The sequence below is a fragment of the Canis lupus genome, chromosome 19 (assembly GCF_011100685.1).
Source record: "Canis lupus familiaris isolate Mischka breed German Shepherd chromosome 19, alternate assembly UU_Cfam_GSD_1.0, whole genome shotgun sequence".
Classification (NCBI taxonomy): Eukaryota; Metazoa; Chordata; class Mammalia; order Carnivora; family Canidae; genus Canis; species Canis lupus.
This window is the reverse complement of record NC_049240.1, coordinates 13,974,656-14,002,202: the sequence shown is the minus strand read 5'-3', so window position 1 is coordinate 14,002,202 and position 27,547 is coordinate 13,974,656. Positions and strand designations below refer to the sequence as shown.

At 36.8% G+C, this 27,547-nt stretch overlaps 1 protein-coding gene across 1 annotated transcript; it reads left to right on the top strand.

Annotated features, from left to right (window-relative positions):
- Positions 1–1,162: 1,162 nt before the first annotated feature.
- On the top strand, positions 1,163–27,377 carry SLC25A31 (solute carrier family 25 member 31). Its single transcript, XM_038564702.1, has 6 exons — positions 1,163–1,556; positions 12,129–12,256; positions 18,972–19,089; positions 21,309–21,463; positions 22,924–23,049; positions 26,810–27,377. Exons 1-6 carry the CDS (start codon positions 1,313–1,315, stop codon positions 27,008–27,010), a joined length of 972 nt encoding a protein of 323 aa, XP_038420630.1. The 5' UTR covers positions 1,163–1,312; the 3' UTR covers positions 27,011–27,377.
- Positions 27,378–27,547: the final 170 nt, after the last annotated feature.

Genomic DNA, 27,547 nt, shown 5'->3' with positions numbered 1-27,547 from the left:
AAGTAGAGAGGTCACCAAGACCTCTTCTGAGACACCGTGAGAAAAACTTTTCTTAATACTAAGAAGCGATTTGTTCCACTCATTCTCTCAGTGCAAGTGGAGTTTTCCAGCAGCTACACGTGGTGTGGCACAGCACAGCAGGGACAAAAGCAGCCATGTAAATCCAGCTGTCTTTTATTAAGCCAGTCATTAAAGAGATTTTTTAAACATACGAAACAAGGCTCTTCTCATTTTTTTGTTTTGGAAAAAAAAGTTACTTTTTACTTAAAAATGTTATTTACATCATGGTTTATTATTTTAAGTGAATCAATATTTTTAAATTATTTATTTATTTATTCATGAGAGAGAGAGAGAGGCAGAGACACAGGCCGAGGGAGAAGCAGGCTCCATGCGGGGAGCCCGACGTGGGACTCGATCCCGGGTCTCCAGGGTCACGCCCTAGGCTGCAGGCGGCGCTAACCCGCTGAGCCACCGGATGAATCAATATTTAAATGTTCGGTTTCACCTTCTGAAATGATACCAATATATAGATAACACAAAAACAAGCTTCCTCGTGGTCTTAACTTTTTATGAGGGAAAGGGGGTCCTAAAATAAAAAGGTTGTGAAACACTGTTCTAGAACAGGCCCTTAGTTCTCCCCCTTGTACATTAGAATCCCGAATCTTAGTTAAAACAGCAGAGCCCTGTCCCCTCAGGTCAGTCTGGATAAAGAACTACTGCTCCGGATAAAACTACCAATTTCAATAAAATTCAGAAGAATGAGGAACATGTTAAACTAAGGTACTGGGGGTGCAACCAGCAAAGGCAGACTTAAAACGGGACTAGATAAAAATCCCTGCCAAACAGAAGGAGCAGAAATTGAAGTGGTTTGCAAGAGAAAAATGGGAGGGTAACAACCCTAGGAATGGAAACTACGCTTGGCGAGCCCCACACGGTTGCCTCACGACGCTGCCCCGGTCTCGGCTGCCCACCTCCTCGCACGGTCCTCGCTCGGCCGGCTCGCTCCCGGCACCTCTGCGCCTGCGCACCCGCGGCCCGCGGACCCCGCCCCACAGCGAGGCTTGTCCAGGCTGCGCCCTGCGCGGAGGAGCCACGTGTCGGGAGTCACGTGTCTGGTGCCGGAAGGCGGGAGGCCGTTGGAGGCGCCTGCGCAGCAGCTCCGGGGAACCCGGCCCTGCGCGCTGATCTCCCGGCATCCTGCGCGCTACTTTCCCGCCAGGACGACGCCGAAGCGGTTTTCCGCCTCCCTTCGTCGTCTTCCTCAGGCCTGCTTCCCGCTGCCGCTGCCCGTCTTCACCTCCAGCGCCCCGCCATGCAGCGTGAACCTCCGAAGAAGAGGCTAGAGAAGAAGTCGGGAAAGCAGCTCTTTGACCCCGCTTCCTTCGGGAAGGACCTGCTGGCGGGCGGCGTCGCCGCGGCTGTGTCCAAGACCGCGGTGGCGCCCATTGAGCGGGTGAAGCTGCTGCTGCAGGTGCAGGCGTCGTCCAAGCAGATCAGCGCCGAGACGCAGTACAAGGGCATGATGGACTGCCTGGTGCGGATCCCCCGCGAGCAGGGTGCGTACCCGAGGCAGCCGTGCCAGCCCGTCCCGTTCACCTTCCCAGAAACGGGGAGGCGGGGGAGTGGGGCCTGTGGGGAGCGGACTGCACCACCGCCGCATCTGGCGGGGATGAGTTTATTTCTTCACCTGTTGAGAATTCATTTTTTTTTAAGATTGTATTTATTCATGAGAGAAACAGAGAGAGGCAGAGGGAGAAGCAGGCTCCATGCAAGGAGCCCCACATGGGACTCGATCCAGGGCCCTCGGGGTCACGCCCCGGGCTGAAGGCGGCGCTAAACCGCTGAGCACGCCCCCCCGGGATCCCTAAAATTATTTCTTTTTAAGATTTATTTATTTATTCCTGATATATATATATAGAGAGAGAGAGGTAGAGACACAGGCAGAGGGAGAAGCAGGCTCCATGCCGGGAGCCCGACGTGGGACTCGATCCCGGGACTCCAGGATCGCGCCCTGGGCCAAAGGCAGGCGCCAAACCGCTGAGCCACCCAGGGATCCCCTAAAATTCAGTTTCTTAACCAATTTAAGAGGCTACACTTTGTGGCGCCGAGAAGGCCTGTAAGGTGGCCAGTCCTGGGTGGGAGAGACCACCACATTCTCCTCGTCTTAGTTTTCTCCTTAACATCAGGGTTTACACCTTGGGGCAGTTGTGTCCAGCTCAGAAGAAAAGTGGTTGACACCCCCACCCCCACCCCGTAGGATTGAGGGAGATGCCATTAGGTACTTTGCTGATATGTTAACAGGTGCTTTAAGTTGCTCAAATATTTGTGGAAATAACACTTTTTTAAAAAAGATTTTATTTATTCATGAGAGACAGAGAGAGAGAGAGAGAGAGGCAGAGACACAGAGGGAGAAGCAGGCTCCATGCAGGGAGTCTGACGTGGGACTAGATCCTGGAACTCCAGGATCGCGCCCCAGGCTGAAGGCAGCGCTAAACCGCTGAGCCGCCGGGACTGCCCAGAAATAACACTTTTGAGATAAAGTACTCCAAATGTGGAACCATCTGAGCCTCCCAGTACTCTAGTTCTTATTCAGTAAAAAGAGGTTCTGTTTATTCTTGAGAACTACTGAAGGCCAGGGCCGAAACCAAAGAGGCATTTACCCCTGCAAATTTGTGGCGCCCCCCCCCCCTGCCCCGCCAAAACTCAATAAAAACAAATGATAATTTAATGCAGTATTTTTTTAAAAGTCAAAATGCGAAAAATCCAAGATGAGCAAAATATAAAAATTTTATTATTTTTTTTAAAGATTTTACACATTTATTCATGAGAGAGAGAGAGAGGGAGGCAGAGAGACAGAGACACAGGAAGAGGGAGAAGCAGGTTCCCTGCTGGGAGCCCAATGCGGGACTCGACCCCGGGATCCCAGGATCACGGCCTGGGCCGAAGGCAGCGCCAAACCGCTCAGCCACCCAGAGATCCCAGCAAAATATAAAAATTTTAAATAAAGTCAGTAGTATTTTGCATCAGCTTTGCCTTAATTAAAATTCTAATTTTTTTCCAGTTTTATTGAAATGCTTTACAAGGAGTAGTGAAGGCTCTGTTAACCATTAAATAACCCTCCTGTTGCAGAACTGATCCTAAGTTAGCTAAGTGCATAAGAGAATAAATTTGTTAACGACTTTTCTATAATCCACCCATGTAGTTGTATCCAATTGAAAACTCTGTTTAAAAGAGAAATAGGTCTATTATGTATTCTGAACAAGAAGAGAAGTGGCTTAAACTCTTCCACTCCTAAGTCTGTGGTTATTCTTCATGATAAAAGCTCTCTCCCCAGAGATATAGCTGCAACTCCTCTTGACCTGCTGGGTATAGTACTTTGGGTGGAGTATAACTTTTAAGGCATCAATCATCTAAGCTGTAAATTTAAAATGCCCATATGGGGAGCTGAGCTCAGATCTTTCATAGTGCTTCACATTTCTCCACTCCCATTTGTTTTATCAAAGCTTCTCCTTCCCCCCACGATTTTTATTTTTATTTTTCTTAAGATTTTATTTATTTATTAATGAGAGACAAAGAGAGGCAGAGACACAGGCAGAGGGAGAAGCTGGCTCCATGCAGGGAGCCGGACATGGGACTCGATCCCAGGTCCCCGGGATCACGCCCTGGACCGAAGGCAGTGCTAAACCACTGAGCCACCCAGGCTGCCCTCCACCAAGATTTTTAAAGGAAAGTAGGAACCTATCTCTTCTTAATTAATATTCTAAGACCTCTTCAGAGAAGTAGGGGACTCTCTTATTGGTTAATCTGCTTTAGATATTTAGTCAGGTAAAGTTAAGTATTCTGGTCCGATTGTGCTGATGAGCACTAATTTATTTCTTATTTTAAGTGTTGTAAATGATATTTAAACCTAAACATATTCATTATAGCTCTTGTAAATAGAGATTGTTCTGAATAGTGTTCCAGTGCCCATTTTCCTTCCAATGAAATGATCATAAGCAGAACTTTAAGATATTTTTTCCTATATGCAGTCTCTGTTATGAATATACACACCATGGTATATTCTATGCTAAGAGATTAGGATTCATGACAGGGATAATATTGCCATCTAGGGGCATTTTTACAGACTTGTAGGAAATTTTTTGTTTAGCACGGTAGAAGGGTGTAATCCTTAATTGCAGTGATGTAAAAGGCAAAGCCAGGGATGATAAACATCCTGCTGCTGTACATGGCCAGTCCTACACAGCGAACACTTACCCTGCAGGCTGAATGATTCAGTTCTCCCACTGTTTATGGTTTTCTAAGCCCAAAACCTAACTCTGATTTACTTACAAACGATCTGGGATATAATGTCCATATACATAGCAGCCTCCATGGGAGGACGAATATTATACTTTGTTTTGTTCAGAATTGTGCTGAGGAGTGGCTCAGGGTTGATCATGATCTCAGGGTTGTGAGATGGAGTCACATCAGGCTCTGTGTCAGGCTCCGCGCTGGGTGTGTGTGGAAGCTGCTTAAGTCTCTCTCTCCTTCTTCCGCTGCCCTCTCCCCCACAAAAAAATTGTACTGAGAGTTGCTCACCATTGGGAAAACTAACCAGTTCTTGTGATATTTGGTCACCCACTTAACTATTGAATTCATGATGATTGTATGTATATATACACAAATATATTAATCCTTTTTACAGGAAATATTAATGGTATCTTAATGATAACATTATTAAGTAGAAGCAAGCATCTGACTATTTTGTCTATGGTGCGTTCATGCCTCATCAATTTACTAATTAAAATACCTATTCTATTCAAAACATCTTTATTTTCTCTTCCTATATAGTAGGGAGGGCATTATATGGATTTGTAAAATATTGTCGAAGAGGTCACAGTCTTTGAATTCTATTTCTAGATAGTGAAGGATGTATTGTAAAATATTTATTCTGTAGAGAGGACTTGAGGCTGGTGAGGTTAAGAATCACTATGGTAAATCATTCTGGAACTTTACTAGGCAATCAAGTTCTGAAATTGTTATTTTCTGGAATTTACCTTCTATTGCTCTTGAAAATCAAGATACATCCCCCTTTCAAATGTTCTGAAGTTTCTTTTGTGTTTCATGTTTGCTCTAATTTTACTGATAGCTTCTCTTTAGGCTTCTCTTTAACCTGAGAGACATGAATTCATAAGGCACAAGTATATGCTCTCGCAGTCTTCTTACCTTATCTCTGCATTCTTTCTGCCCCAAGAATAGATCTCTCAGCTTTAAACCTCTCTTTGGGTACCTCTCTTTTTATAAGCTTTCCTTGGCTTTTAAAAGCTTCTGAATTAATCTTGACTGATGCTATTCTTAAAGATTTATTCTATTCTTTTGTTGATTGTAGGGCCTTCCAACTTTGTTTGCATACTTTTATTTAATACTGTTTAAACCTTTATCACACAAATAATGATTGTTTATTATAGAAAGTTATAAAACATAAAGAAGCAGAAAGTAAGACAAATCACTACTAAAATCAGCACAGCTAACAACGTTTTGGTGTCTGTGCTATAATTCTTCACTGGGCACAATATGCAGATATGTGAGAATATTTTAAATTAAAATAATTGTTTTATTTAATATATTGTAAATATAGTCTTTTAAAGATCTGATCTGTGCGGCTCATTTTTAAGCACCTACCAGAATTCCCTTTTTCTCTTAGGAGTTTCTGGCCATGAGGTTTTTTTATATCTTGAAGACAGTGTTTTGGGGTATGGTAAGAAAGTATTAGGCATTGACTTTAAATAAAATGGGAAAATAAACTTGACTGATACTTGGTATATGAGTTAGCTCTGGCACCTGTGCATGGGCCAAATGTAAATTATATATTACAGAATACTAAGGCATTCTGAAAAAAAAAGTATGAATTACACATTGTAGAAGGGATGATAGGCACCTTTCCTCGATTATTATATAATAAACATAGTTTATGTTTGCCAATTGGATTTATAGAGAGAAGGCTATTTGAGTATTTGAAATTATCAAGAAGTCTATTTGAAATATAGGTTCGTGTATACTGTTCTTAAGAATGAACGTTACCCTAAGGGTGCCTTGAGATAATAGCAAATGATGGTATAAAAACATCATGATTAGGGATCCCTGGGTGGCACAGCGGTTTGGCGCCTGCCTTTGGCCCAGGGTGTGATCCTGGAGACCCGGGATTGAATCCCACGTCGGGCTCCTGGTGCATGGAGCCTGCTTCTCCCTCTGCCTATGTCTCTGCCTCTCTCTCTCTCTCTCTCTCTGTCTGTGTGACTATCATAAATAAATAAAAATTAAAACAAAACAAAACAAAAAAAAGCCATCATGATTAGCAAGATACCTAAAAATATTAATTGTTCAAATGAATGCTAAGTTGAACCCTAATATCTCCTGGCCAGTTTTTCCCAACCACCCTATAGCCCTTCCTCACTCCTCCATCTCGATATACTATTTTTGTTCTTATAGCCACATATTTATTTGTTCATTGTCTATTTCCCTGGGTCCTGTCCCTCAAAATATAAGCTCCGTAAGACAAATTTGTTCCTAATGCTATCCCTAGCAAGTCTGCTATGTACTAGGTACTAACTAAGAAGTTTTTAAATGAAAAATCTTTATTACATTCTTTAATTTCTGTTTCGGGTATATTTTTAAAGTGTGCAGTGTGTGTATATATATACATATATATATATATGATTTTTTTAGTATATACATATCTGAAAGTCATGCTTACATTTTTTTTACTGATAGACATATTATCAAAACATGTTGTAGCTGACCAGCCTAGAATATATATACCCAAACATCCCTAGCATTTCATTCTTGGCGAATAAGTTCACCAGTAAATGGCCTCATAACTTTTTCTCATTTTCCCATCAGATCTATTTTAATACTTTTATTTTTTTGGTTTCAAGTTTTTATTTAAATGCCAGTTAACTTACAGTGATGGTCATGGTAGTTTCAGGTGTATAAATACAAACAGCACCCAGTGCTCGTCACAATACCTGCCCTCCTTAATACCCATAATCCATTTAACCCATCCTCCTGCCCACTGGATTCCCTCCAGGAGCCCTCAGTTTGTTCTCTATAATTAAGAGTCTGTTTTATGGTTTGCCTCATTTCTTTTTTCTCCCGTGTTCATTTGTCTGTTCTATTTTAATTCTTAATTATTTTCTCAGAATTAAGTTTATAATAGTTTTTTCTCAGCGTTTGATTTTGAAGAGATTATTTTTTTCTTAGCAATTAAGTCAAAAACTTTGATATTTTATTAATAACAGAGAAAGATACCACAATCACTATGTCTTTCTTGATCTATTTTGTGATTATATCTTGGGAAACTGTCCTTTTATTCTATATGATTAGAGAGAGTAAAAAATACTGTTGCATTTGCATCACTCTTTTCTCTTGTTTTATTCTGACCAAAAATATTCTGACCAAAATTTTTATATAAAAATATAAAAATATTTTTATTCAGAATGAATTGTTCTTTTTTTAAATAGGGTCCCAAGGCACCCCCAGAATGGATGATACACCAAAAAATACTACTGTTTTTAGCCAGAGTGGATTTTTATGGAGAAGCAGTATAGATTTAATAGCTCTAGGTTTGGAGTCAGTTTCTAGAATCAAGTCCCAGCCTTTTCCTTACCTTGTGACTTTCAGCAATTTTTATTTAACCTCTCTCAGCCTCAGTTACCTCAGTTGTATAATGGGTATAGTAATAGTACCTACCCAATATGATAGTTGTGAGGATTAAACAAAGTCATGCTTATAAAATATTCAACCATATATCTATTGCAATTAGAGCTCAATAAATTTTAACTCTTTAATTGGTATGTATGCTTTCCTAAATTTACTAACATGTATTCCTGATACTCGTTTGTAAATGAATATATTTAGGGATTAGCTTGCATTATACATAGAGTAGGTTTTTGTAGTCTGTCTGAGGCAACCTACATAGATACAAAGTGTACTTAAAGTATATTTGAATAAAACCTTGAAACCTGGCCCCCCCAAAATAATATTTTTGTAGAAAATACATTTAGAATTTCACTTTGAGGTTCCTTTCCCTATGTGCTCTAGCAGAGGAATTGAAGCAACTAAGAGCATGGTATAGCAGTGAGATGCAAAGAAAGGAATAATAATTTGTTAAGGGTGATCTATGGAAAAAGATTAAAACAGGAGGGTTTTTTTTAAAAGATTTTATTTATTTATTTGAAAGAGAGAGCGAACACAAGGTCGGAGGAAGAGTAGAGAGAGAGTGAGAAGCAGGCTACCCACTGAGCAGGAGGCCAATGTGGGGCTCTATCCCGGAACTCCGGGATCACAAACTGAACAGGAGGCAGAAGCTTAACCAAGGCTAAGCCAACCAGGTGCCCCCAAAGAGGAGTTCTTAACCTGACACTGTAGCTTCAGGGAATCCATGAATTCTGTGAAATATATGCAAAAATATTTAAGGTATGTGAGATTATATTATTTCAGACATAACCCATTAAGAGCTGCCAGTTTTCCTGTTATATATACTTCAAGGGATTTATTTCTTTCTAGATTTTTATTGAGACATTAACATTTATTTTGGGGAATTTTCTAGGTTTTTTTTTTTTTTCAGGCAAATGCATTTTTGCTAAAAAGGATATATTCTTCAGCCAACTCCAGCAAACCCCTTGACTCATAATAAACACAGCACCTTGTCATGGCTTCATATTAATTTCCAGATGTCTTTGTCATCAAAGTCTTCCATTTATATTTAATTCATTAGCCAAAGTTACAAACCTTTATATTACTCTTATGTATGACACTCTTGTTTTTTTTTAATTTATTTATTTAAGAAAGAAAGTGTGTGTGCTCAGTGAGGAGGGGTAGAGGGAGATGGGAGAAACAAAAACTCAAGCAGACTCCCCTCTGAGTGTGGAGCCCAGTGGGGGGTTGGATCTCACAACTCCGAGAATATAACCTGAGCTGAAATCAAGAATTGGACACCACTCAGGCACCCGTGTACGACACTCTTGTGAAGTAAATATTAATTCAAACTATAATAATAATTACAGAATTATTAATAACTTGTAATCTAAAAACCCATAATATCTCAGTATCATTCAGCTAAGTGAGCCAATTCCAAAATGACTATTAATATTTAAAACCCATGTTTAAAATGGAAATTCTAGTATTTTTTTGATACATGACACTTTTTCTAAACTCCGTTTTATTTTATTTTTTAAGATGTTATTTATTCATGAGACAGAGAGAGGCAGAGACATAGGCAGAGAGAGAAGCAGGCTCCTCACAGGGAGCCAATGCCAGACTCAGTCTCCGGACCACGGGATCACACCCTGAGCCAAAGGCAGCCACTCAACTGCTGAGCTACCCAGGTGTCCCTCAAATGGGATTTAAGTTGAAGAAAAAACCATTTGTTTAAAAAATAATAATAAATGGGATTCCTGGGTGGAGCCTGCTTCTCCCTCTTCCCATGTCTCTGCCTCTCTCTCTCTGTCTCTCATGAATAAATAAATAAAATCTTTTTTAAAAATCCCATTTGATCATATTGGCAATTTTCCAGTCAATATGTTCTTTTTGATCCTTTTAAAATTGACTTTGTCTTCTGCCAGTAACCTGTTGTTTTTTTTTTTTTAATTTTTAATTATTTATTTATTTATGATAGTCACAGAGAGAGAGAGAGAGAGGCAGAGACTCAGGCAGAGGGAGAAGCAGGCTCCATGCACGGGAGCCCGACGTGGGATTCGATCCCGGGTCTCCAGGATCGCGCCCTGGACCAAAGGCAGGCGCTAAACTGCCGCCACCCAGGGTTCCCTAACCTGTTGTTGTGTTACAATAAACCATGGTCTAGAAAACCATGTCCTATTCTTCAACATCATTTATACAGTCATATTTCATTCTCTGTATGTCTCTTCTAGAGGTCTCACCTCTAAGAAATTACAAATGCTCTCTTAAATGTTTTCATTAGCAATGAAGAACTTAAAAATAACTTAAAATATCTCCAAAAGTTAGATTCACCAACCTCCCTCATACTTCATGTGGCCATAACTAGTAAGAAATATTCCTGTATAATTTGCTTATATTTCAAAAAAAAATTTTGCTTATATTTCTTATGTTTTAAGATTTTTATTTTGCTTCCATTAGAGAAAAAGTTGACTTTTCTTAGTATAGAAAATAACCGTGATTATTTATGGAAAAGTATTGTAGATAAAGGACTGAATTATTGAGCCAGTTTGTTTGGGTTTGAATTCCAGAAGTACAGTTTTCTAAGTGCCCTTGGACAAGTTAGAAGTTCTTTTAAACTCATTCCCTCATCTTTAAAATGGAAGGACTAATAGTACCTTCTTCATAGGTGGTTATGGGGATTAAATGAATAAAAATAAGTTATTAGAATTTATTGTTTTTGTTAATATTGTCTCAAAAATTTTTTAATAATGTTTTCCTTTTTAAGAAAGAGCTTTCTTTACCATTCTTTAATAATTTTAGGACTTTTAAAGATTTATTTCTTCAGAAACCCAAACCTAGAGTAGTGTTTTGGAGTCTGACACAAGATGTGACTAAATCCTGGTTGGCTATTAACTATGTCTGTATAGAGTTTTTAAACTTTAAAGTTTACACATGTATAATATGAGTACTATAGGTGAACCTACGTCAAAAGCATAATGTGGTGATTAAATGTAACACACAGCCTTTGGCCAGTGCTTGGCACATATTAAATACTTAGGAAGTGGTAGCATTTACCATTGTGTGTTAAGTGTCCTAGTGAAGACTGAGTCAGTTGTGAGTACTGAGATTATTTCTTGGCTATTAAATATGCTTCTTAATTACCTTTGTGCAGTTGCTTTACATGTAGTTTGGGATTCACGGAGATTCTATGTTGTTTTTTTCCCCCCACAAAGAAGACTTTCTTAGTTAACAATAAATATAACTTTAAGTTTCTAAGCATATCAGCCCAGTCAACTGAGATTATTTTCATCTGAATCTTTATCTTTAGAAGACTGATTCTGGGTATTCTCCAAGCTGGGACTAGAGGTATCCCATTCAGAATAGCCGGATCAAACCGTTGGACAATTTGCAACCTAGTAGAAACAACTATGGCTGCTGAAGAGATAGCCTATTGTATTGTAGGGCAGCTTGATTATAAAGGTAACACTGAATTAATAGGGGTAACACAATGACTGAATTTTAAGGATTGGTCAATCTATGAAGATTTGAAGTAGGAAGATTATTGAACTGGAAAGTTTTCTCCAGTCTCTCTCTGTCTGACCCCTGGAGACTGCTTTGAATTGTAAATTGATCCTTTTTCTGCCTAGGTTCCAGAAGGTAAAGATAAGGATATAGACTCTTTTTTTTTTTTTTTTTTTTGAGAAAGAGAAAGGGAGGGAGGGCAGAGGTAGAGAGAGAGAATCTTAAGCAGGCTCCAAACCCAGCACAGAGCTCCACTCATAGCTCGATCTCCCAACCCTGAGACCATGACCTGAGCCAAAATCAAGAGTCAGACGTTAAACCAACTAAACCACCCAGGTGCCCCGACTTTATACTTTTATTACTTTTTCATTCTCATATGTATTATACACAAACCAATTTTGTTTAACCATAGGAATTACATATCCTAATTTGGAAATGAGGTTAAGGGTTAATCACTAGCTTCTCTGATAAATACTAGTGACTCTTTTTCTACTAGGAAAAACCTTATATTCAATTGATAATACTTTCCGTAGATTTTTAGGTATCTAAGGCTTCTTATTGGAAATTGACAAAATTGGAATGGGGTACATGGAGTTAACACTGCCTGTTTTCTTTCTTAAAAAAAAAAAAAAAGATTTTATTTTTTCATGGGAGACACAGAGAGAGAGAGAGAGACAGAGACATAGGCAGAGAGAGAAGCAGGCCCCATGCAGAAAGTCCAACATGGGACTCAATCCCAGGATTCCAGGATCTTGCCCTGGTGTGAAGACTGACACTCAAGCTCTGAGCCACCCAGAAGTCCCACGCTGCCTGTTTTCTTCAGTGAATTCACACATAGACTTAATTTTTTCTCATGAGAAAGGGTATGAGTTTTAGTTCAAATAAGTTTTTTAAAGCTATGGGAATTTTTTGATAATACAAGTTTATATTTAATATGTTTTCTTTTGTAGGCTTCTTCAGTTATTGGCGTGGCAATTTGGCAAATGTTATCCGGTATTTTCCAACACAAGCTCTAAACTTTGCTTTTAAGGACAAATACAAACAACTTTTCATGTCTGGAGTTAATAAAGAAAAACAGGTGAGTACAGTTTAATATTTATTATTTTTTAAGAAGTAGTGGGATTTGCCTTAACCTATGATGTTTTATTTAGGGAGAAGGTGCTGAGTGGTAGAAGAAATAATAATTAAAACAATACATGTTATAATCACTATTCTACAGCACTAGGAAAGTTCAAAAAAGCAATCCACAGATCTGTATTCCAATATATCTGAAGTAATTAATTTTCTAAAGAAGTACACTGTTGCATTTTAATGACTAAGGCTCTGTTTGGCTGAGTTTAAAGTGCCTAGAAGATCCAATCAAACAAGCAGGAAAGCAATAAATTTAAGTTGAAGAATTATTTTATTTTTTTATTGAAAAGGTGCCTTCTCTTTCAAGGTAATCACTCCCTTGATGACAGAATTTCAGTTTCAAAATTTCCTGCTTGTATGAACTATATGTCATTTGTTTTGGTTTCTATTTGTTTTGCTGCCTCCACATACGCTATACCACCTGCATTACTCTTAAGGTGTCCCTTTACCCTTACAAAGTCTCTCTTCCCCTTTCCTTTTTCTTTTTCTCTTTCTCCTAAAAAGCCAACCAACCAACTGAGCTCTCCTAGCAGGTTCTTTACAAAAGCAGCTGTTTGTGGAACATTTTTTGTTGCTGTCTTTTAAAATTTCTTTTCCTATCACTTATTCCCATTTCTTCATAACTTATATTTCATTAACAAATGTTTATTGAGTGATTTGCATTGTTATGTGATGGGAGGTATAAAGGTAATGAAAATTGTTCAGACTTTAAAGACCTAGATTTGTATCCTCATGCTGTTATTCAGCTGTGTGAATTTGTGAAAAGTCACTTCTGTGATGCTTTAGCTTTCTTATCTGAAGAAAGCTTGTGGTGTTTAGATGAGATTACTTGTAAAATGCTTATCATGGTACTGTGCTTTATGATAGGCACTCAGAAAAATATTCCTATCTTTTTTAGCTGACTGCTGTGATAATTGGAACTTTTCTTGACTCAGAACCTGTATGAGGAATTCCCCAACTCATGTATTCACTAGAACTCAAAGAACTAAGAAAAACTATTACACTCATTTTTTTTTTTACAGCAAAAAGGATATAGATTAAAATCAGCAAAGGGAAGAAGCACATAGGACAGATTCCAAGAGAAACTAGACACAAGCTTCTATTTGTCTTCTTCTGGTAGAGTCATATGGACAGCACTTAATTCTCCCAGCAATAATGTGTGACAGTAAATATGTGTTGCCAAACAGGGTTGCTCACTTGAACATTGATGTCCAGGATTTTGGGGGGAGTTAGTTGCATAGGCATGGAATGTAACTGTCTTTAGCTACTTAGACTCCAGCTACCACCCCCTAACCTAAGAGATCAAACTGATATAAGTTAGCTCCCCCCCCAAAAAAAAAGGTTAGCCCAGTGTTCCAAGCATACAAAAACTGGTGTTCACCATAAATTGATATGCTAGCATAAACTGTCTGGTGTAGCCCCGAACCTCTGGCATACAAAGAGACTTTTATCAGGTATGATATTCCAAGGGCTTAGAAATTATTTTGAAGGAAGTGGTCAGGGACTGGTCCTGAAGATCGCAGTATATGAAGGGTTTGGGCAATAGAGGCCTGATGAATTAACTCTACTGAACATTTCCCACCCCACCTCCCCAAGAAAATAAATTCTATAAGACCAAGCCAAATGGAGAAATTAACTCCTGAGTTAACCAGAATATTTATATTACTGGCATCTATTCCTAACTATAAATAACATTGCTTTAAAAGCTTTAAAGTTAACTCTGATCCTTGCTAAGTATCTGGAATAAATTTCAGATTAAAAAGTGGAGCCTGGGACACCTGGGTGGCTTAGCGGTTGAGCGTCTGCCTTCAGCTCAGGGCGTAATCCCAGAGTCTGGGATCCAGTCCCACATCGGACTCCCTGCATGGGGTCTGCTTCTCCCTCTGCCTATGTCTCTGCATCTCTCTCTCTGTGTCTCTCATGAGTAAATAAATAAAATCTTTTTAAAAAAAAGTGGAGCCTGAGATAAAAACATCTTTAGTATTTCTATGAAGACATTATTTAGGGTGTTAAGGTATTCAGTCATAATTAAGTAATATATTTAATTACACATTATTTGCTAAATTTGGATATTAATGATCCTTTTATTTACAATTTTGGCCATCAAATTTTTATCTCATCTTTGTCACCTCCCTGAAGTGAAAGAACTAAAAAAAAAGAAAAATTCATATTTTTGATTTCTTACCTGGTCTTAAAAGAAGCAAGAAAGATAGAAAAAGCAAATATATTATGTGAGTTTAAAAGTGACTGATCTACCACAGTGAAATATCACTGCACACCTATCAGAGTGGCTACAATAGTGACACCACCAAATGTTGGTGAGGTTGTAGAGAAGCTAGATTATTCTTATATTATTGGTGGGAATGTAAAATACTAACTACCACTCTAGAAAAGAGCATGATAGTTTCTTACAAACTAATCATGTGCTTACCATACAGCCCAACAGTTATACTCTTGGGCTTTATCCTGGAAAATGAAAACTTACATTCACACAGAAACTAGGACCCCAAGATCATGATCTGAGCCAAAGTCAGATGCTTAACTGGCTTAGGCAGCACTCAGCCACCTCAAAAAGAGTGATGTTCTTATGGTATTGTGGATGTAGTTAGTGTCACTGAATATACACTTAAAAATGGCTAAAATGTAAAAAAAAAAATAAAAAATAAAATAAAAAAATAAATAAATAAATAAATAAATAAATTTAAAAAATGGCTAAAATGGGGGCGGGGGGCCCTGGGTGGCTCAGTAGGTTAAGTGCCTGATTCCTGGTTTTCACTCAGATCATGATCTCAGGGTCCTGAGATAAAGCCTCACATTGGGACCCGTACTCAACAGGGAGTTTGCTTGAGGAAATTCTCTCTCTCCCTCTACCCCTGCATGTGGGTGTGTGTGCTCTCTGTCTCTCTTAAATAAATAAATTTTTTTTAATTTTTTTAAAAATTTTTATTTATCCATGAGAGACAGAGAGAGAGAGAGATTGTCTCTGTCTCCCTCTCTTAAATAAATAATTTTTTTTATTTTTTTAATTTTTTTAAGTTTTTATTTATCCGAGAGAGAGAGAGAGAGAGAGAGAGAGGCAGAGACACAGGCAGAGGGAGAAACAGGCTCCATGCGGGGAGCCCAACATGGGACTTGATCCCAGGTCACCAGGGTCACACTAGCGCTAAACCACTGAACCATCTGGGCTGCCCTAAATAAATCTTTTTAAAAATGACTAAAATGGTAAATTTTATGTTATGTATATTTTACAATTGTTTAAAGAACTTGATACATGCAGCAACTTCAGATGCTAAGTGGAAAAAAATCAATCTCAAAAGTTGTTTTCTGATTTTATTTATATAACATTCTTGAAATGTCAAAATCATTGAGATGGAAACATAGTGGTGGTTGCCAGAAGAGAGGGAGGTGGTTATGGTTGTAAAAGGATAGATAGCATCAAGGGATCTTTATCATGGAACTGTTGACTGTGGCAATGGTCACATGGATCTGCATATGTGATAAAACTGCATAATCTAAATACACAAATGCATGTAAAATTGGTGAATTCTGGGGCAGCCCAGGTGACACAGTGGTTTAGCGCCACCTTCCACCCAGGGCCTGATCCTGGAGACCCGGATTCGAGTCCCACGTCGGGCTCCCTGCATGGAGCCTGCTTCTCCCTCTGCCTGTGTCTCTGCCTCCCTCTCTCTCTCTCTCTCTGTCTCTCATAAATAAGTAAATAAAATCTTAAAAAATTGGTGAAGTCTGGATAAGAAGTTTTTTATCAGTGTTGATTTCCTCTACTATAGTTATGCTATATATAGTTATGTTATATATATGCTACATAGTTGGGGAAAATTAGTTGGAGGATTTAATAGACTCTCTCTGTATTATTTCTTAGGATTCTTGTGAATCTGCAATTGTTTCAAAATAAAAAGTTTTTAAAAAATAATCATGGTTCAGGCAGAGGTGCTCCTGGGTGGCTCAGTCAGTTAGGCATCAGTCTCTTGATCTCGGCTCAGGTCTTGATCTCAAGGTCTTGAGTTCAAGCCCCACTTTGGGCTCCAGGCCAGATGTGGAGCCTACTTTTAAAAAATAAAACAGGGATCCCTGGGTGGCGCAGCGGTTTGGCGCCTGCCTTTGGCCCAGGGCGTGATCCTGGAGACCCGGGATCGAATCCCACGTCAGGCTCCCAGTGCACGGAGCCTGCTTCTTCCTCTGCCTGTGTCTTTGCCTGTCTCTCTCACTGTGTGCCTATCATAAATAAATAAATAAAATAAATAAAATAAATAAAATAAATAAAAAATAAAACAACAACCATGGTGGGGAGCTGTATGCCTACTATATATTGTTTCATTGAATTTTCACCTCACCCTCTGAGGTAGTTATTTTTATCCTAAATGTAAAGGTAAGGAAAGCAAGACACAGAAGTGAGAGTGCTTGACCAAGTCAATTGTTCAGGTCTTTCTAACTCCCAAACTCAGATCCTTCAACTGTTACTCTATTTCTCTCTCAGCTGAGGTGACTAGACTGGGTGAACCTTAGCTGAGCCTGGGCACAAAATGTTTCTCTGCCACCTTTTAGTAGCTTCCAATACAACCCTCAGCAAGGAAGACTAGAACTTCTCCCAGCACTTTTTCATGCCCAAACTTTGTTAGAACTTTGATCCTAGGGCATTTGTTCTTCAGCGCATCATTGAGTTTATTAACACAGTAGCTATTTGTCAACAGTTAAAAATAAACAAGATTATTTTCCTCTAAAACCCTCAGATTCTTTTATCCACCTCTCCTTCCCTGATTCCTCTCCTTGCCCTCTCCTTTTACAATATAATAATATCTGAAATTACTGACTTATAACAACTGAAACTCTTGATTTATACTGATATACCATGTCCTCTGGGTCTATTTTATCTTCAGGCTTAATTGTGGAGGGATAGACTTTGTTTGGTACACAAATACTTGCAAGATTATGATTCACCACAGATACTTTTCTCCCACTCCTTGCTCCCTTCATTCTTTCCTCCTTCCCCCTTCCTTCCTTCCATCAGAAGATTGGCCATACTGTTTATCCATGTTTTGCCTGTCTGTGTCATGTTTTCAAAAGTCCCACTGTCAGAAGCATCATGGTTTGAATAATAAATTATATGATCGTCCACACAGAAAGTCATTGATCTGCCTTCCTGGGACCCATGCATGTTTGAGGAATACCTTAAACCACTAAAGGTGTGTTTATATATGTGTAATTTTTATTGGAAGAGGATTTAAAGCTGGCAACAGTTTCGAAGAGGATGGAAACCTAAAAATAGCTATTTAATGTTTCTATTTCTGTCCTTTCCTGCTAGTTGGTATTGAATTTTAGAGTCAGATACCCAAAAAATAGAATCTGGTACAGCTCATCTTTTTCTACCAGGTTACAGATTATCTACTAGACTGTGGATTAGCTATCTTGGGGTCAGATGCAGTCTGCTGATCAGATTATCTCTGGGTGATCATAAAACGGCTACCCATACAAAACTTAAGAGTTTCACTGAAAAGGAACCATGAGAGTCTGAGAACAGTATGTGGGATTCCTAATACCTCATTAAACAGATATTTATTGAATATTACAATTATTCGGGGGCAAGGCCCATGACATGTATTGTGAAATAAACAGATGAATTAAGAATCTTGGCCTCAAAAAAGTGCAAACCGGGATCCCTGGGTGGCGCAGCGGTTTGGCGCCTGCCTTTGGCCCGGGGCACGATCCTGGAGACCCGGGATCGAATCCCACGTCGGGCTCCCGGTGCATGGAGCCTGCTTCTCCCTCTGCCTGTGTCTCTGCCTCTCTCTCTCTCTGTGACTATCATAAATAAATAAAAGTTAAAAAAAAATTAAAAAAAAAAAAAAAGTGCAAACCACTAAAATGTCCATGAACTGATGAATGGCTAAATAAAATGTGGTGTTGAATTTAAATTTTAAAAAATATTAAAAAAATAAAAAATAAAAGGTGATAAATCCATATAATAAAATATTATTTGAAAGAAAATATTATTTGGCAATAAAAAAGAATGAAATGCTAATACCATTCCAATTCAAATATTCTTTCTTCTCCATTAAGTTCTAGATGTTGAAAAGCAGTTTACTGGACCTAAGCAGGGCACATTTTAAATAATTTATCAAAAAGAACCTCAGCAGTCCATTAAGCCTGATTTACATGCTGCTCAACTATATTATAATATTTCTGCCAATTTTCCTGTCAGCAGTTGAAAATGTTTTTGAGTTTATCTAATAAAATTATAAAATAAAACTATCGCATTATGAAGTATTATTGCCTCCCATACCAAAAAAAGGTACAAAGCCTCCATAGATGCCTGATATTTTAGCCATAATTAACACTAGTATTAATTAAAAATTTATATAGTCTACAGAGATGATTGTCTTATGTGTCCTCTTTTGCTAATTTGAGCTACTTTTGCTGGAGGCAATTAAAATGTCTTGGAATTTCTATATATCCGCATTTAAACTGTATCTCCCAGACTGCCTGGAAAGAAACAAAGGCTTCGTGGACATGAAGGAAAATATTTTGGATAATATATACATTATTATAGATGTTTACTTTATAAAAGCAGTTTATAAAAAGCAGTTTTATAAAATTTTAAACAGATTCTATAGTTTAATAACTACTTTTTAATTAATATGTTTCAGTTTTGGAGGTGGTTTTTGGCAAACCTGGCTTCTGGTGGAGCTGCTGGAGCAACATCTTTATGTGTAGTTTATCCTCTGGACTTTGCCCGAACCCGATTAGGTGTTGATATTGGAAAAGGTATAGGATTTTTAAAATACTAACTTCCCCTTCTTTGTGTTTTGAGTGAAGTATTATTCATTGTAGAGTTATGCTATAATGACAACATGAAATACATTCTAAAAATCTTACTCTCAACCAAGTGGTAGAGTCATAGGGCCTAAAGATTACTACTTTTTTCTTTTCCCTCAAAAGGTGGAAGGTGAAGGCCAGTACTGCAGTAACAAAAGAGCAAATACAAAGACTTCTTGTAACTCACAGTTTTTTCCTAGAGAGCCACTTTCTGTATTGCTCCATAGCTTATTCCTAATTCAACTATGGCTCCTCTCTGGGTTACATATACAGCTCTTATCCTACAGATTTCCCTTTGCCTCTGTCCTTAACTTATTTTGTCACATCTTCCTATGTTTTTGTTATACTCTTGTTTTGGTAGATTATGTTCTTTAATAGCTTTCTGAGCTTTTTTTTTTTTTTTCAAGTACATAGAAGATATTGAGATCTTGCAAGTCTAAAAATGTCTCTGTTTTACCCTTTTTCTTAATATTTGACCATATGTAAAATTCTACTTTAAAGTTTCTTTCTTTCACAATTTTGAAAGCATCTCTAGATTCTTGTTTCTGATATTGCTCTTAAGAAACTGATCCCTTAACTGCTGATCCTTTGTATGTGACTTTTTTTCTTTTTTAATTACCTTATATCCCTGATCTTGATATTTCACAATGCTCTATCTTTATGTGAAGCTTTTTTCAGCAATTGAGGAAGTAACTCAATTGGCCCCTTTCATTCTGGCACCTTGTATTCAGTTCTGAGGATGGCAGAGGAGTAAGTCACTTGGCTGCTCAAGAATCCAGATGCTATTTTGCTTTCACCAGAAGAGCAATACTTAGTTCCTCTAACGGTTATAGGAGTAAAATGGCTTGCTTTTCTCTCTGCAAGAACGTAGGTTTCAACTTTTTCTGCTGAGTTAACACTTCTCCATCTCCTTTACATCTTGCTAAAATTTGTGGGTTTCATTCTCTGCCATGTACTGTTCTTGCCTATATGACTTTAAACCTGTTGTAATCTTTTATTACCATTTTAGTAGTATTTCTTAAGAAAACAGAGTCATTCAAGAAATACTTAATTCAGTGCCTGCTGTGATCTAGGCCCTGCCTCAGATATAAGATGAAAGACACAAACCTAGACATCCGATATAAAATATGGAGTTCGTGATTTATGTACATTATGGTCTAGGGGAAGATACAAGTAATAAAAAAATGGATGACAAAAATACACTGTCATTTAGCAATAAATGACATGAAATACATATTTAGGAACAGGGAGTGACATCAATTTTAGATAAGTGATTTAGAGAAAATGCCTCAGAAGGGGTAGCGGTTTGAGCAAAGATAAAAATATCAGTTCCATCTAACATGTTTAACTGGCAGTTTAAAATTTCTTATTGTTAAGAAAGTGACTAAAACTCCTGTATTGTGTTTTTAGTTCAGTTCTGTAGTTTTCTTTTCTCTCAGAATTGAGAGAATTTGGTTTATCTTGTAGATTATATTCTACATACAATATTTTTTTAAAATATTTTATTTATTTATTCATGAGAGACACAGAGAAAGAGGCAGAAACACAGGGAGAGGGAGAAGCAGGCTAGAAGCAGGCTTCATGCAGGGAGCCCAAGGTGGGACTTGATCCCGGGTCTCCAGGATCACACCCTGGGCGGCACTAAACTGCTGCACCACTGGGGCTGCCCTACATACAATATTTTTTAAAAATTGTGGAGTTCTAGGTGAAGGGAAAATAAAAATGAAGCTAGCAGACACTGGAAAAATGACAACTCACCTAAAATGGTAATGATCCTAAAAATTACTAGTTTTTAGGTTTGTCTTTTTCCTGTATCTTTCTGCCTTTCAACTGAAGCAAGTCATAGAATTTTTCATTCCCAGGTATTTTCTGAACCCCAATTAGTAGCTTCTGGTAATTTTGTTGAAATGTTTTAAGCCAGTCAAATTGCTTGAATTAGATTGCTTTTATAAGAGATTGATATTTCAGTTAGAATTCTTTAGGATTCTGTTTGAAATCTTAATTCTCTTTAAACAAATGGGAGGATTTTTCATTTTGTTCTTTTTTATTAGAAAAAATTTCTGAATGGCAGTTCCAGATATATTAAAACTATAAGGTTAATTTACTTTGATTAAAGTGTTTATCTAATATATAATGTTGCTAATATATCTTAAATGGCTTTATTTTAGGTCCTGAAGAGCGACAATTCAAGGGTTTAGGTGACTGTATTATAAAAATAGCAAAATCAGATGGAATTGTCGGTTTGTACCAAGGGTTTGGTGTTTCAGTTCAGGGCATCGTTGTGTACCGAGCCTCCTATTTTGGAGCATATGACACAGTTAAGGTAATTTGGGGCTTTTACTAATATATATTAAATACATGGTTTGTTTCTTTTTATTGTTTTAATTAGTAGTTTGTTCAGCAGATACGAACTTTTACCTTTAATTACAGAAATAAAAATAAATGATGAAATAAGAAACATAGAATTCTGTTAAATCATGACTTTGCCATAACCTTATTGAATTATAACTGTTATGGATCTGACTTTAGAAATAAAGCATAAACCCAAACATTAAATTTTTGTGCAGTTTGCAACTAACTATACATCGTGTTACAAATAGGAAAAATGCTAATTAGGCTTACATCATAATCAAATCTTTAGAAAATAGAAATGCATCTTCTAACAGTTTTTCTGATTTTACATTCATTTTATTATCACTTTCTTATAGGCAGATAATCAGCTTAGTATATCATCATTTTCAAAAGTAGGCAAGGTATAACTAGTTAAATGTAATAAATGCTACTACAGCTCAGTTATCTATTGAGTACTGTTAGATTCTGTATTATATTCTCCAGGATGTTCTGCGATTTGCCTTTTAGTTCCAGATTTTAACAGCATTTCCATAAAGTAGGAAAGAGGAAGATTGTAATAATGAGTACCATTTTTTGAGTTACTACTTAGTTCTAGGAACTTTGTCAAGTACTTCCTTGCAGTATCCTAGGATAGCTTTTAATATCCCCATTGTAAAGAGAAAAAAACCTGGGAATAGTTAAGTAATTTATGTTAAGTGACAAACAAAAATCCTGTGCTGTTACTTCCAAAAGGAAGTAGTGAAATTAATGTATCATTTACTAAATAAGATTAAAACTTAAGGGAAATTTTATGTTTTACACATTGTCTCTGCCTTCCCTCATTAATATAAATGTAATGGAAGGTCATTTTTATTGTGGTCTGGACATGTTACTTGTTTAGTTTCTTGTGTATTTTTTAGACAGAATAAGTTAATGGAAATTAACAGGCTCTTATGCATGTTTATTTAGTCATGGAAAATTTTATGTATGTTCTCCTTTTGCTTTTCTCTATTATCACCTATAGTAGTTTTGAAATTTAAGAATGCTTCTTTACTAGCTTAGAGTTTTAAAGCTGCTTATCAAATACCTATTGATGATAATATCGGGCATTATTTAATTTCTTTTCAACTGTGTGAAGAAGAGCTATGAAAAAAAATTTTTGGTCACCGGCTACTATCTCCCCTAGTGTTTGCCGTTAATAAAAAATCTCTGGTGATAGCAAGTATGCTTTCTTTTTTCAGATATGCTTTTTAAAGTAAAGCCATGCGTGGCATATTTCTTTCTTACTGATCTCCTGATACCATTTTAATCTTTCCACATTAAATCCAAATGTGTTTTATTGTATTTTAAGTATAATTGAACCCTCTTTCATTATAAGACTTACCCCTTGACTTGAGAATTTAAGATATTTTGAAAATTTACATGGTTACTGGACATGTTTTTCTTTTCTAGGGCTTATTACCAAAACCAAAGGAAACCCCATTTCTTGTCTCCTTTTTCATTGCTCAAGTTGTGACCACATGTTCTGGAATTCTCTCTTATCCCTTTGACACAGTTAGAAGACGCATGATGATGCAGGTATTTTATTATTTGTGAGTTTAGTTGAATTTTCCAATATTTTTGATATTCAAGTATAATTTATTCAAATGTTAGAAAATTTTTGGCTGAAAGGCAGGTCATCTGTTTTACTTACTAAAATAAATGCATGATACATTCTGTCTTACATCCTTTCCTACCCCAAAACAGCCATCATCCAGCAAAAGTTTCTTCCTCTTCTGTTATCAGAGTAGAAATGCTTTCCACTCCTATTAACATATTGTTTGAAAGATGGAGGGGGGTGGCAGGGATTGGATTAGTATATCTATCCTAAATGAATGTTAGGTTAAGTAGAATAAACCCTGTCACAGGTCACTGACGTATGTCATTATTTGTTGTAGGTATAGTTTAATAAAAGTAAATAATTTTTAACTCCAAGGATGAAAACTTATTTTTTCTGCTCTCTTTTTTTAAAGATTTTATTTATATGACAGAGAGAGAGAGAGCACAGGCAGGGAGAGTGGCAGGCAGAGGGAGAGGGAGAAGCAGGCTCCTCACCAAACAAGGAGCCTGATATGGGGCTCAATCGCAGGACCCTGGGATCATGACCAGAGCCAAAGGCAGATGCTTAACGGACTGAGCTACCCAGACACCCCTGAAAACTTGTTTAAAATGATCTATGTTCTAAATATAAATCTCCAGGTGCCTGGCTGGCACAGTCGATTAAGTGTCTGACTCTTGGTTTCTGCTTAGGTTGTGATCTCTCAGGGTCATTAGATTGAACTATGTGTTGAGCTTGTGCTCAGCATAAGTCTGCTTAAGGCTCGCTCTCTCCTTCTCCCTCTGCTCCTCCCCGCTGCTCGCTCACTCACTCTCTCTCAAATAAATAAATAAAATATTTTAAAATAAATATAAATCTCCAAGTCAAAATTTTGGTACATTCAGTTTTTACTTGTTACATTCATTTATTCAGCAAATATTTGAGTGCCTAATCTATGCTAAGTTATGGCAACACAAAATAAGGTAGAACCTGCTTCCAAATTCATAGCATAGTATTGAATGCATATAGTTAATGCTTTAAATAGAAATGTGCAGAGCTTCCAGGAATCCAGCAGAAGGAGGATACCTAAAATGCTTAAAGTGATCAGATGTAGCCCCTTGGAAAAGTTAAATCTATAAATCCATTTTTTTTCTCCAGACAGAGAATTCTAAGCAGAGGGGGAAAATCATACATAGAGATATGACTTGAGTAGTAGTTCAGTATACCTAGATGATATGTTTCATGAGGGCAATTGAAAATAATGAGGCTGCAAAGCTAGAATAGTAATATAATGCTTATTACGTGCCAGATACTGTCCTAAGTAGTGTGTACTTTAGTTACTATCAGTATACTCATTTTATGTCTACACATTGGTCCTGGAAGAACCCTGTAGGCCACCTGAAGTGGTAAAGCATACCTATTATTACTTCACTCATAGACTATTTTTAAAGTTACTCCTTTTTCCTTTTACATGTGTGTTTCCTCTTGATCTGTATCTAACTCTAGTTTAATACACTGAAAAAAAGTTTTAAATGGAAAATTAATTTGCATATAGACTATGGATTAGGTAAGTGGTACTATATTGATGTCACATTTTCTAATTTTGATAACTGTACTTTGAGTATGCAAGAAAATATTCTTATTTTTAGAAAATGCACATGGAAGTGTTTAAAGGTAAGGGACATGATAATCTGCAACTTACTATCAAAATAATTCAGAAAAAAACTGTGAGCGTATGGGATTTTAGATCTATGTGTATATTGCTAGGACTCCCATAACAAAGTACCAGAGACTGGGTGGCTTAAGCAATAGAAACTTTTTTTCTCGCAGTACTGGAGGCTAGAAGTCTGAGTCAAGGTGTCCAGCAGGTTGATTTCTTCTGATGACTTCTCTCCTTGGCTTGAAGACAGCTTTCTCCTTGTGTCTTCCTTTGGTCCTTTTTCTGTTTCTCTTCTTATAAAGATAGCCAGATCGGATTAGGGCCTACCCTAAGGAGCTCATTTAATCTTAGTTACTTTTATAAAGACCCTGTCTCCAAATATAGTAACATTCTGAGGTACGGGGCATTGGAACTTCAATATATGAATCGGGGGGGGGGGGGGGGGGGGGGGACACAGTGCAACCCATAATAGTACCTTAATTTTTGTATGTTCATTTTATAACCTGCAACTTTGTTAAACCCTATTACAAATGCTAATCTATATGTACACTTTGAAGTTGTATGCTCTTTTATTTACACATGTTAGGTGTATAATATGTGAATAATACTAGGTTTCTTCCCCTTATCAATACTTAAACTTATTTCCCTTTTCTTGCCTTTTTACACTGGCTGAGACCCGTGATTTAGTGTTATATTAAAGAAATAATAACTGGCAACCTTTTTTGCTAATCTTATAGGAATGCCTTCAAAATTATGAAAATGAATGTTAGCTGTGGGGTTTTTATAGTTATCTTTTATCATATTATGGCTATTTCTTTCTATTTTGGGTTACAACAGCTTTTAATCATAAATGGTAGTCCTGTTTCTTCAATATCCCTTGAGATGATTTCATTTTTCTTTTTTCATGTGTTAGTATTTTGCATTAATCTGTTCTCCAGAGCTAAACCAACCATATATGCTTAGGATAAACCCAGCTTTGTCATTATGTACTGTATTTTATATTTTTAGCTAGGTTTGATTTTCTAGTTTTTTTGTTGAGTTTTGCATTGTGTAGTGACTTTGGCTTGTAGTTTTTCATTCCTGAACTGTCCTATTCTAATTTTGGTATCAAGGTTATACAAGCCTTATTACATACTTGGGGGAATCTTCCACTTTTTCTTTTCTCTAAAATAACTTCTGTAAGATTGGAATTAAATGTTCTTTGAATGTTTAGTACGGCTCACATAAAAAGTCCTGTGGACATTTGGTTTTCTATAAGAAGGATTTCAAACAACTGCTTGGATTACTTTAATGAATTTCATATATTATCCTAATGTTTTATTTTTTTTATCCTGTTGGTAAATTACCTTTTTTAAGGTATCTGTCCATCTCTTTTGAGTTATCAAAATAGTTGTGAAGTTGTTTGTAATATCTTGCTTTTTCTTAATCTTTGGAACATCTGCAGTGATGATATACCCTTGATGTTTCTTATAATTTTGGAACCTTTTCTTGTTTTTCCTTAGTGTTTTTAGAGATTTGTCAGTAAAGTATTTCAAATAACTAACTGACTTTTATGCTTTCTGTTGTATTTATTTCCTATTTCCTTAATTTCTGCTGGCTACTTTCTTATTTCTTTCTTTAGGTTTATTCCTTTTCTAAAAATGTTTAGGTTGCTCATTAATTTTCAGCTTTTCCTTTCTGATATTTCAAAGTCACTAATTTGCTTATAAGTTACCATTCAAGCTGCATTAAGGAGTTGCGTGGTTATTCTTAGGTTTTAAGTATCTTCTAAGATGTGTATTTCTTATTATCTGATCAGTTGATATTTTTCTAGTTACCTTTTTTGCTGTCAGTTCCTCACTTAGTTGCAATATAGTGAGAGGGTAAATCATAGTATGTGATGACCATCTTTTGAAATTTGTTAAGCTTAATATATGAAAAGTTTTCAAGTGTGCCAGAGAAGTATGAGTGTCCTCCAGCCGCTGGGTACAGTATTCAATATATGCCCATTACATACTTATTCAACACAGTGTTAATTTTATTTGTCCTCAGTACTAAAAAAAATATACCTTAAGATGAAAAATATTAAAATAACAACGAACTATTTGTTTATCTTCATATAGAGTGGTGAGGTTGAACGGCAATATAAAGGAACTTTAGACTGCTTTGTGAAGATATACCAACATGAGGGAGTCAATGCATTTTTTCGTGGTGCCTTCTCCAATATTCTTCGTGGTACAGGGGGTGCTTTGGTGTTGGTACTGTATGATAAAATTAAAGAATTTCTTAATATTGATATTAGAGGTAGTTCATCAGGAGATTAAATTAAGAAATACATATATTTAACTTGTTAAACATACAAATTACATAGCTGCCATTTGTATACAATTTGATAGTGTGTTATTACTGTCGGTATTTTTTTAGAATGCTAATTCTGCAATAAAACAGATGCCTTTTCAAGGATTTTAAATACTAAAAATCAGATAAATGTGGGTTTCTTCCTACTTAGACTCAAGCTTACTTTATTGAGCCATTTTACTTATAAGTAGTATATGTTACTTCTATTAGTTTAAAGTCCTTTTATTTTGTGATGAAAAATTAAAATGTATAATACTAAAATCTAAGAAATGAAAGTATATTCTTTTTAAATGCTCTTCTCTTAATATAAGGTCTTCCCATCTTTTAAAATCATATGACAAAAATATTTCTTTTTTTTTTTTTTTTTTTTTTTTTTTTTTTTTTTGACAAAAATATTTCTTAAAGCTTATCAGGAGATGTCGTCATATTTATGGGCAGGGGCAAACTTTCTTCTACAACATCTCTATTAGGACAACTCAGGTATTACTATGTATAGTTTATGT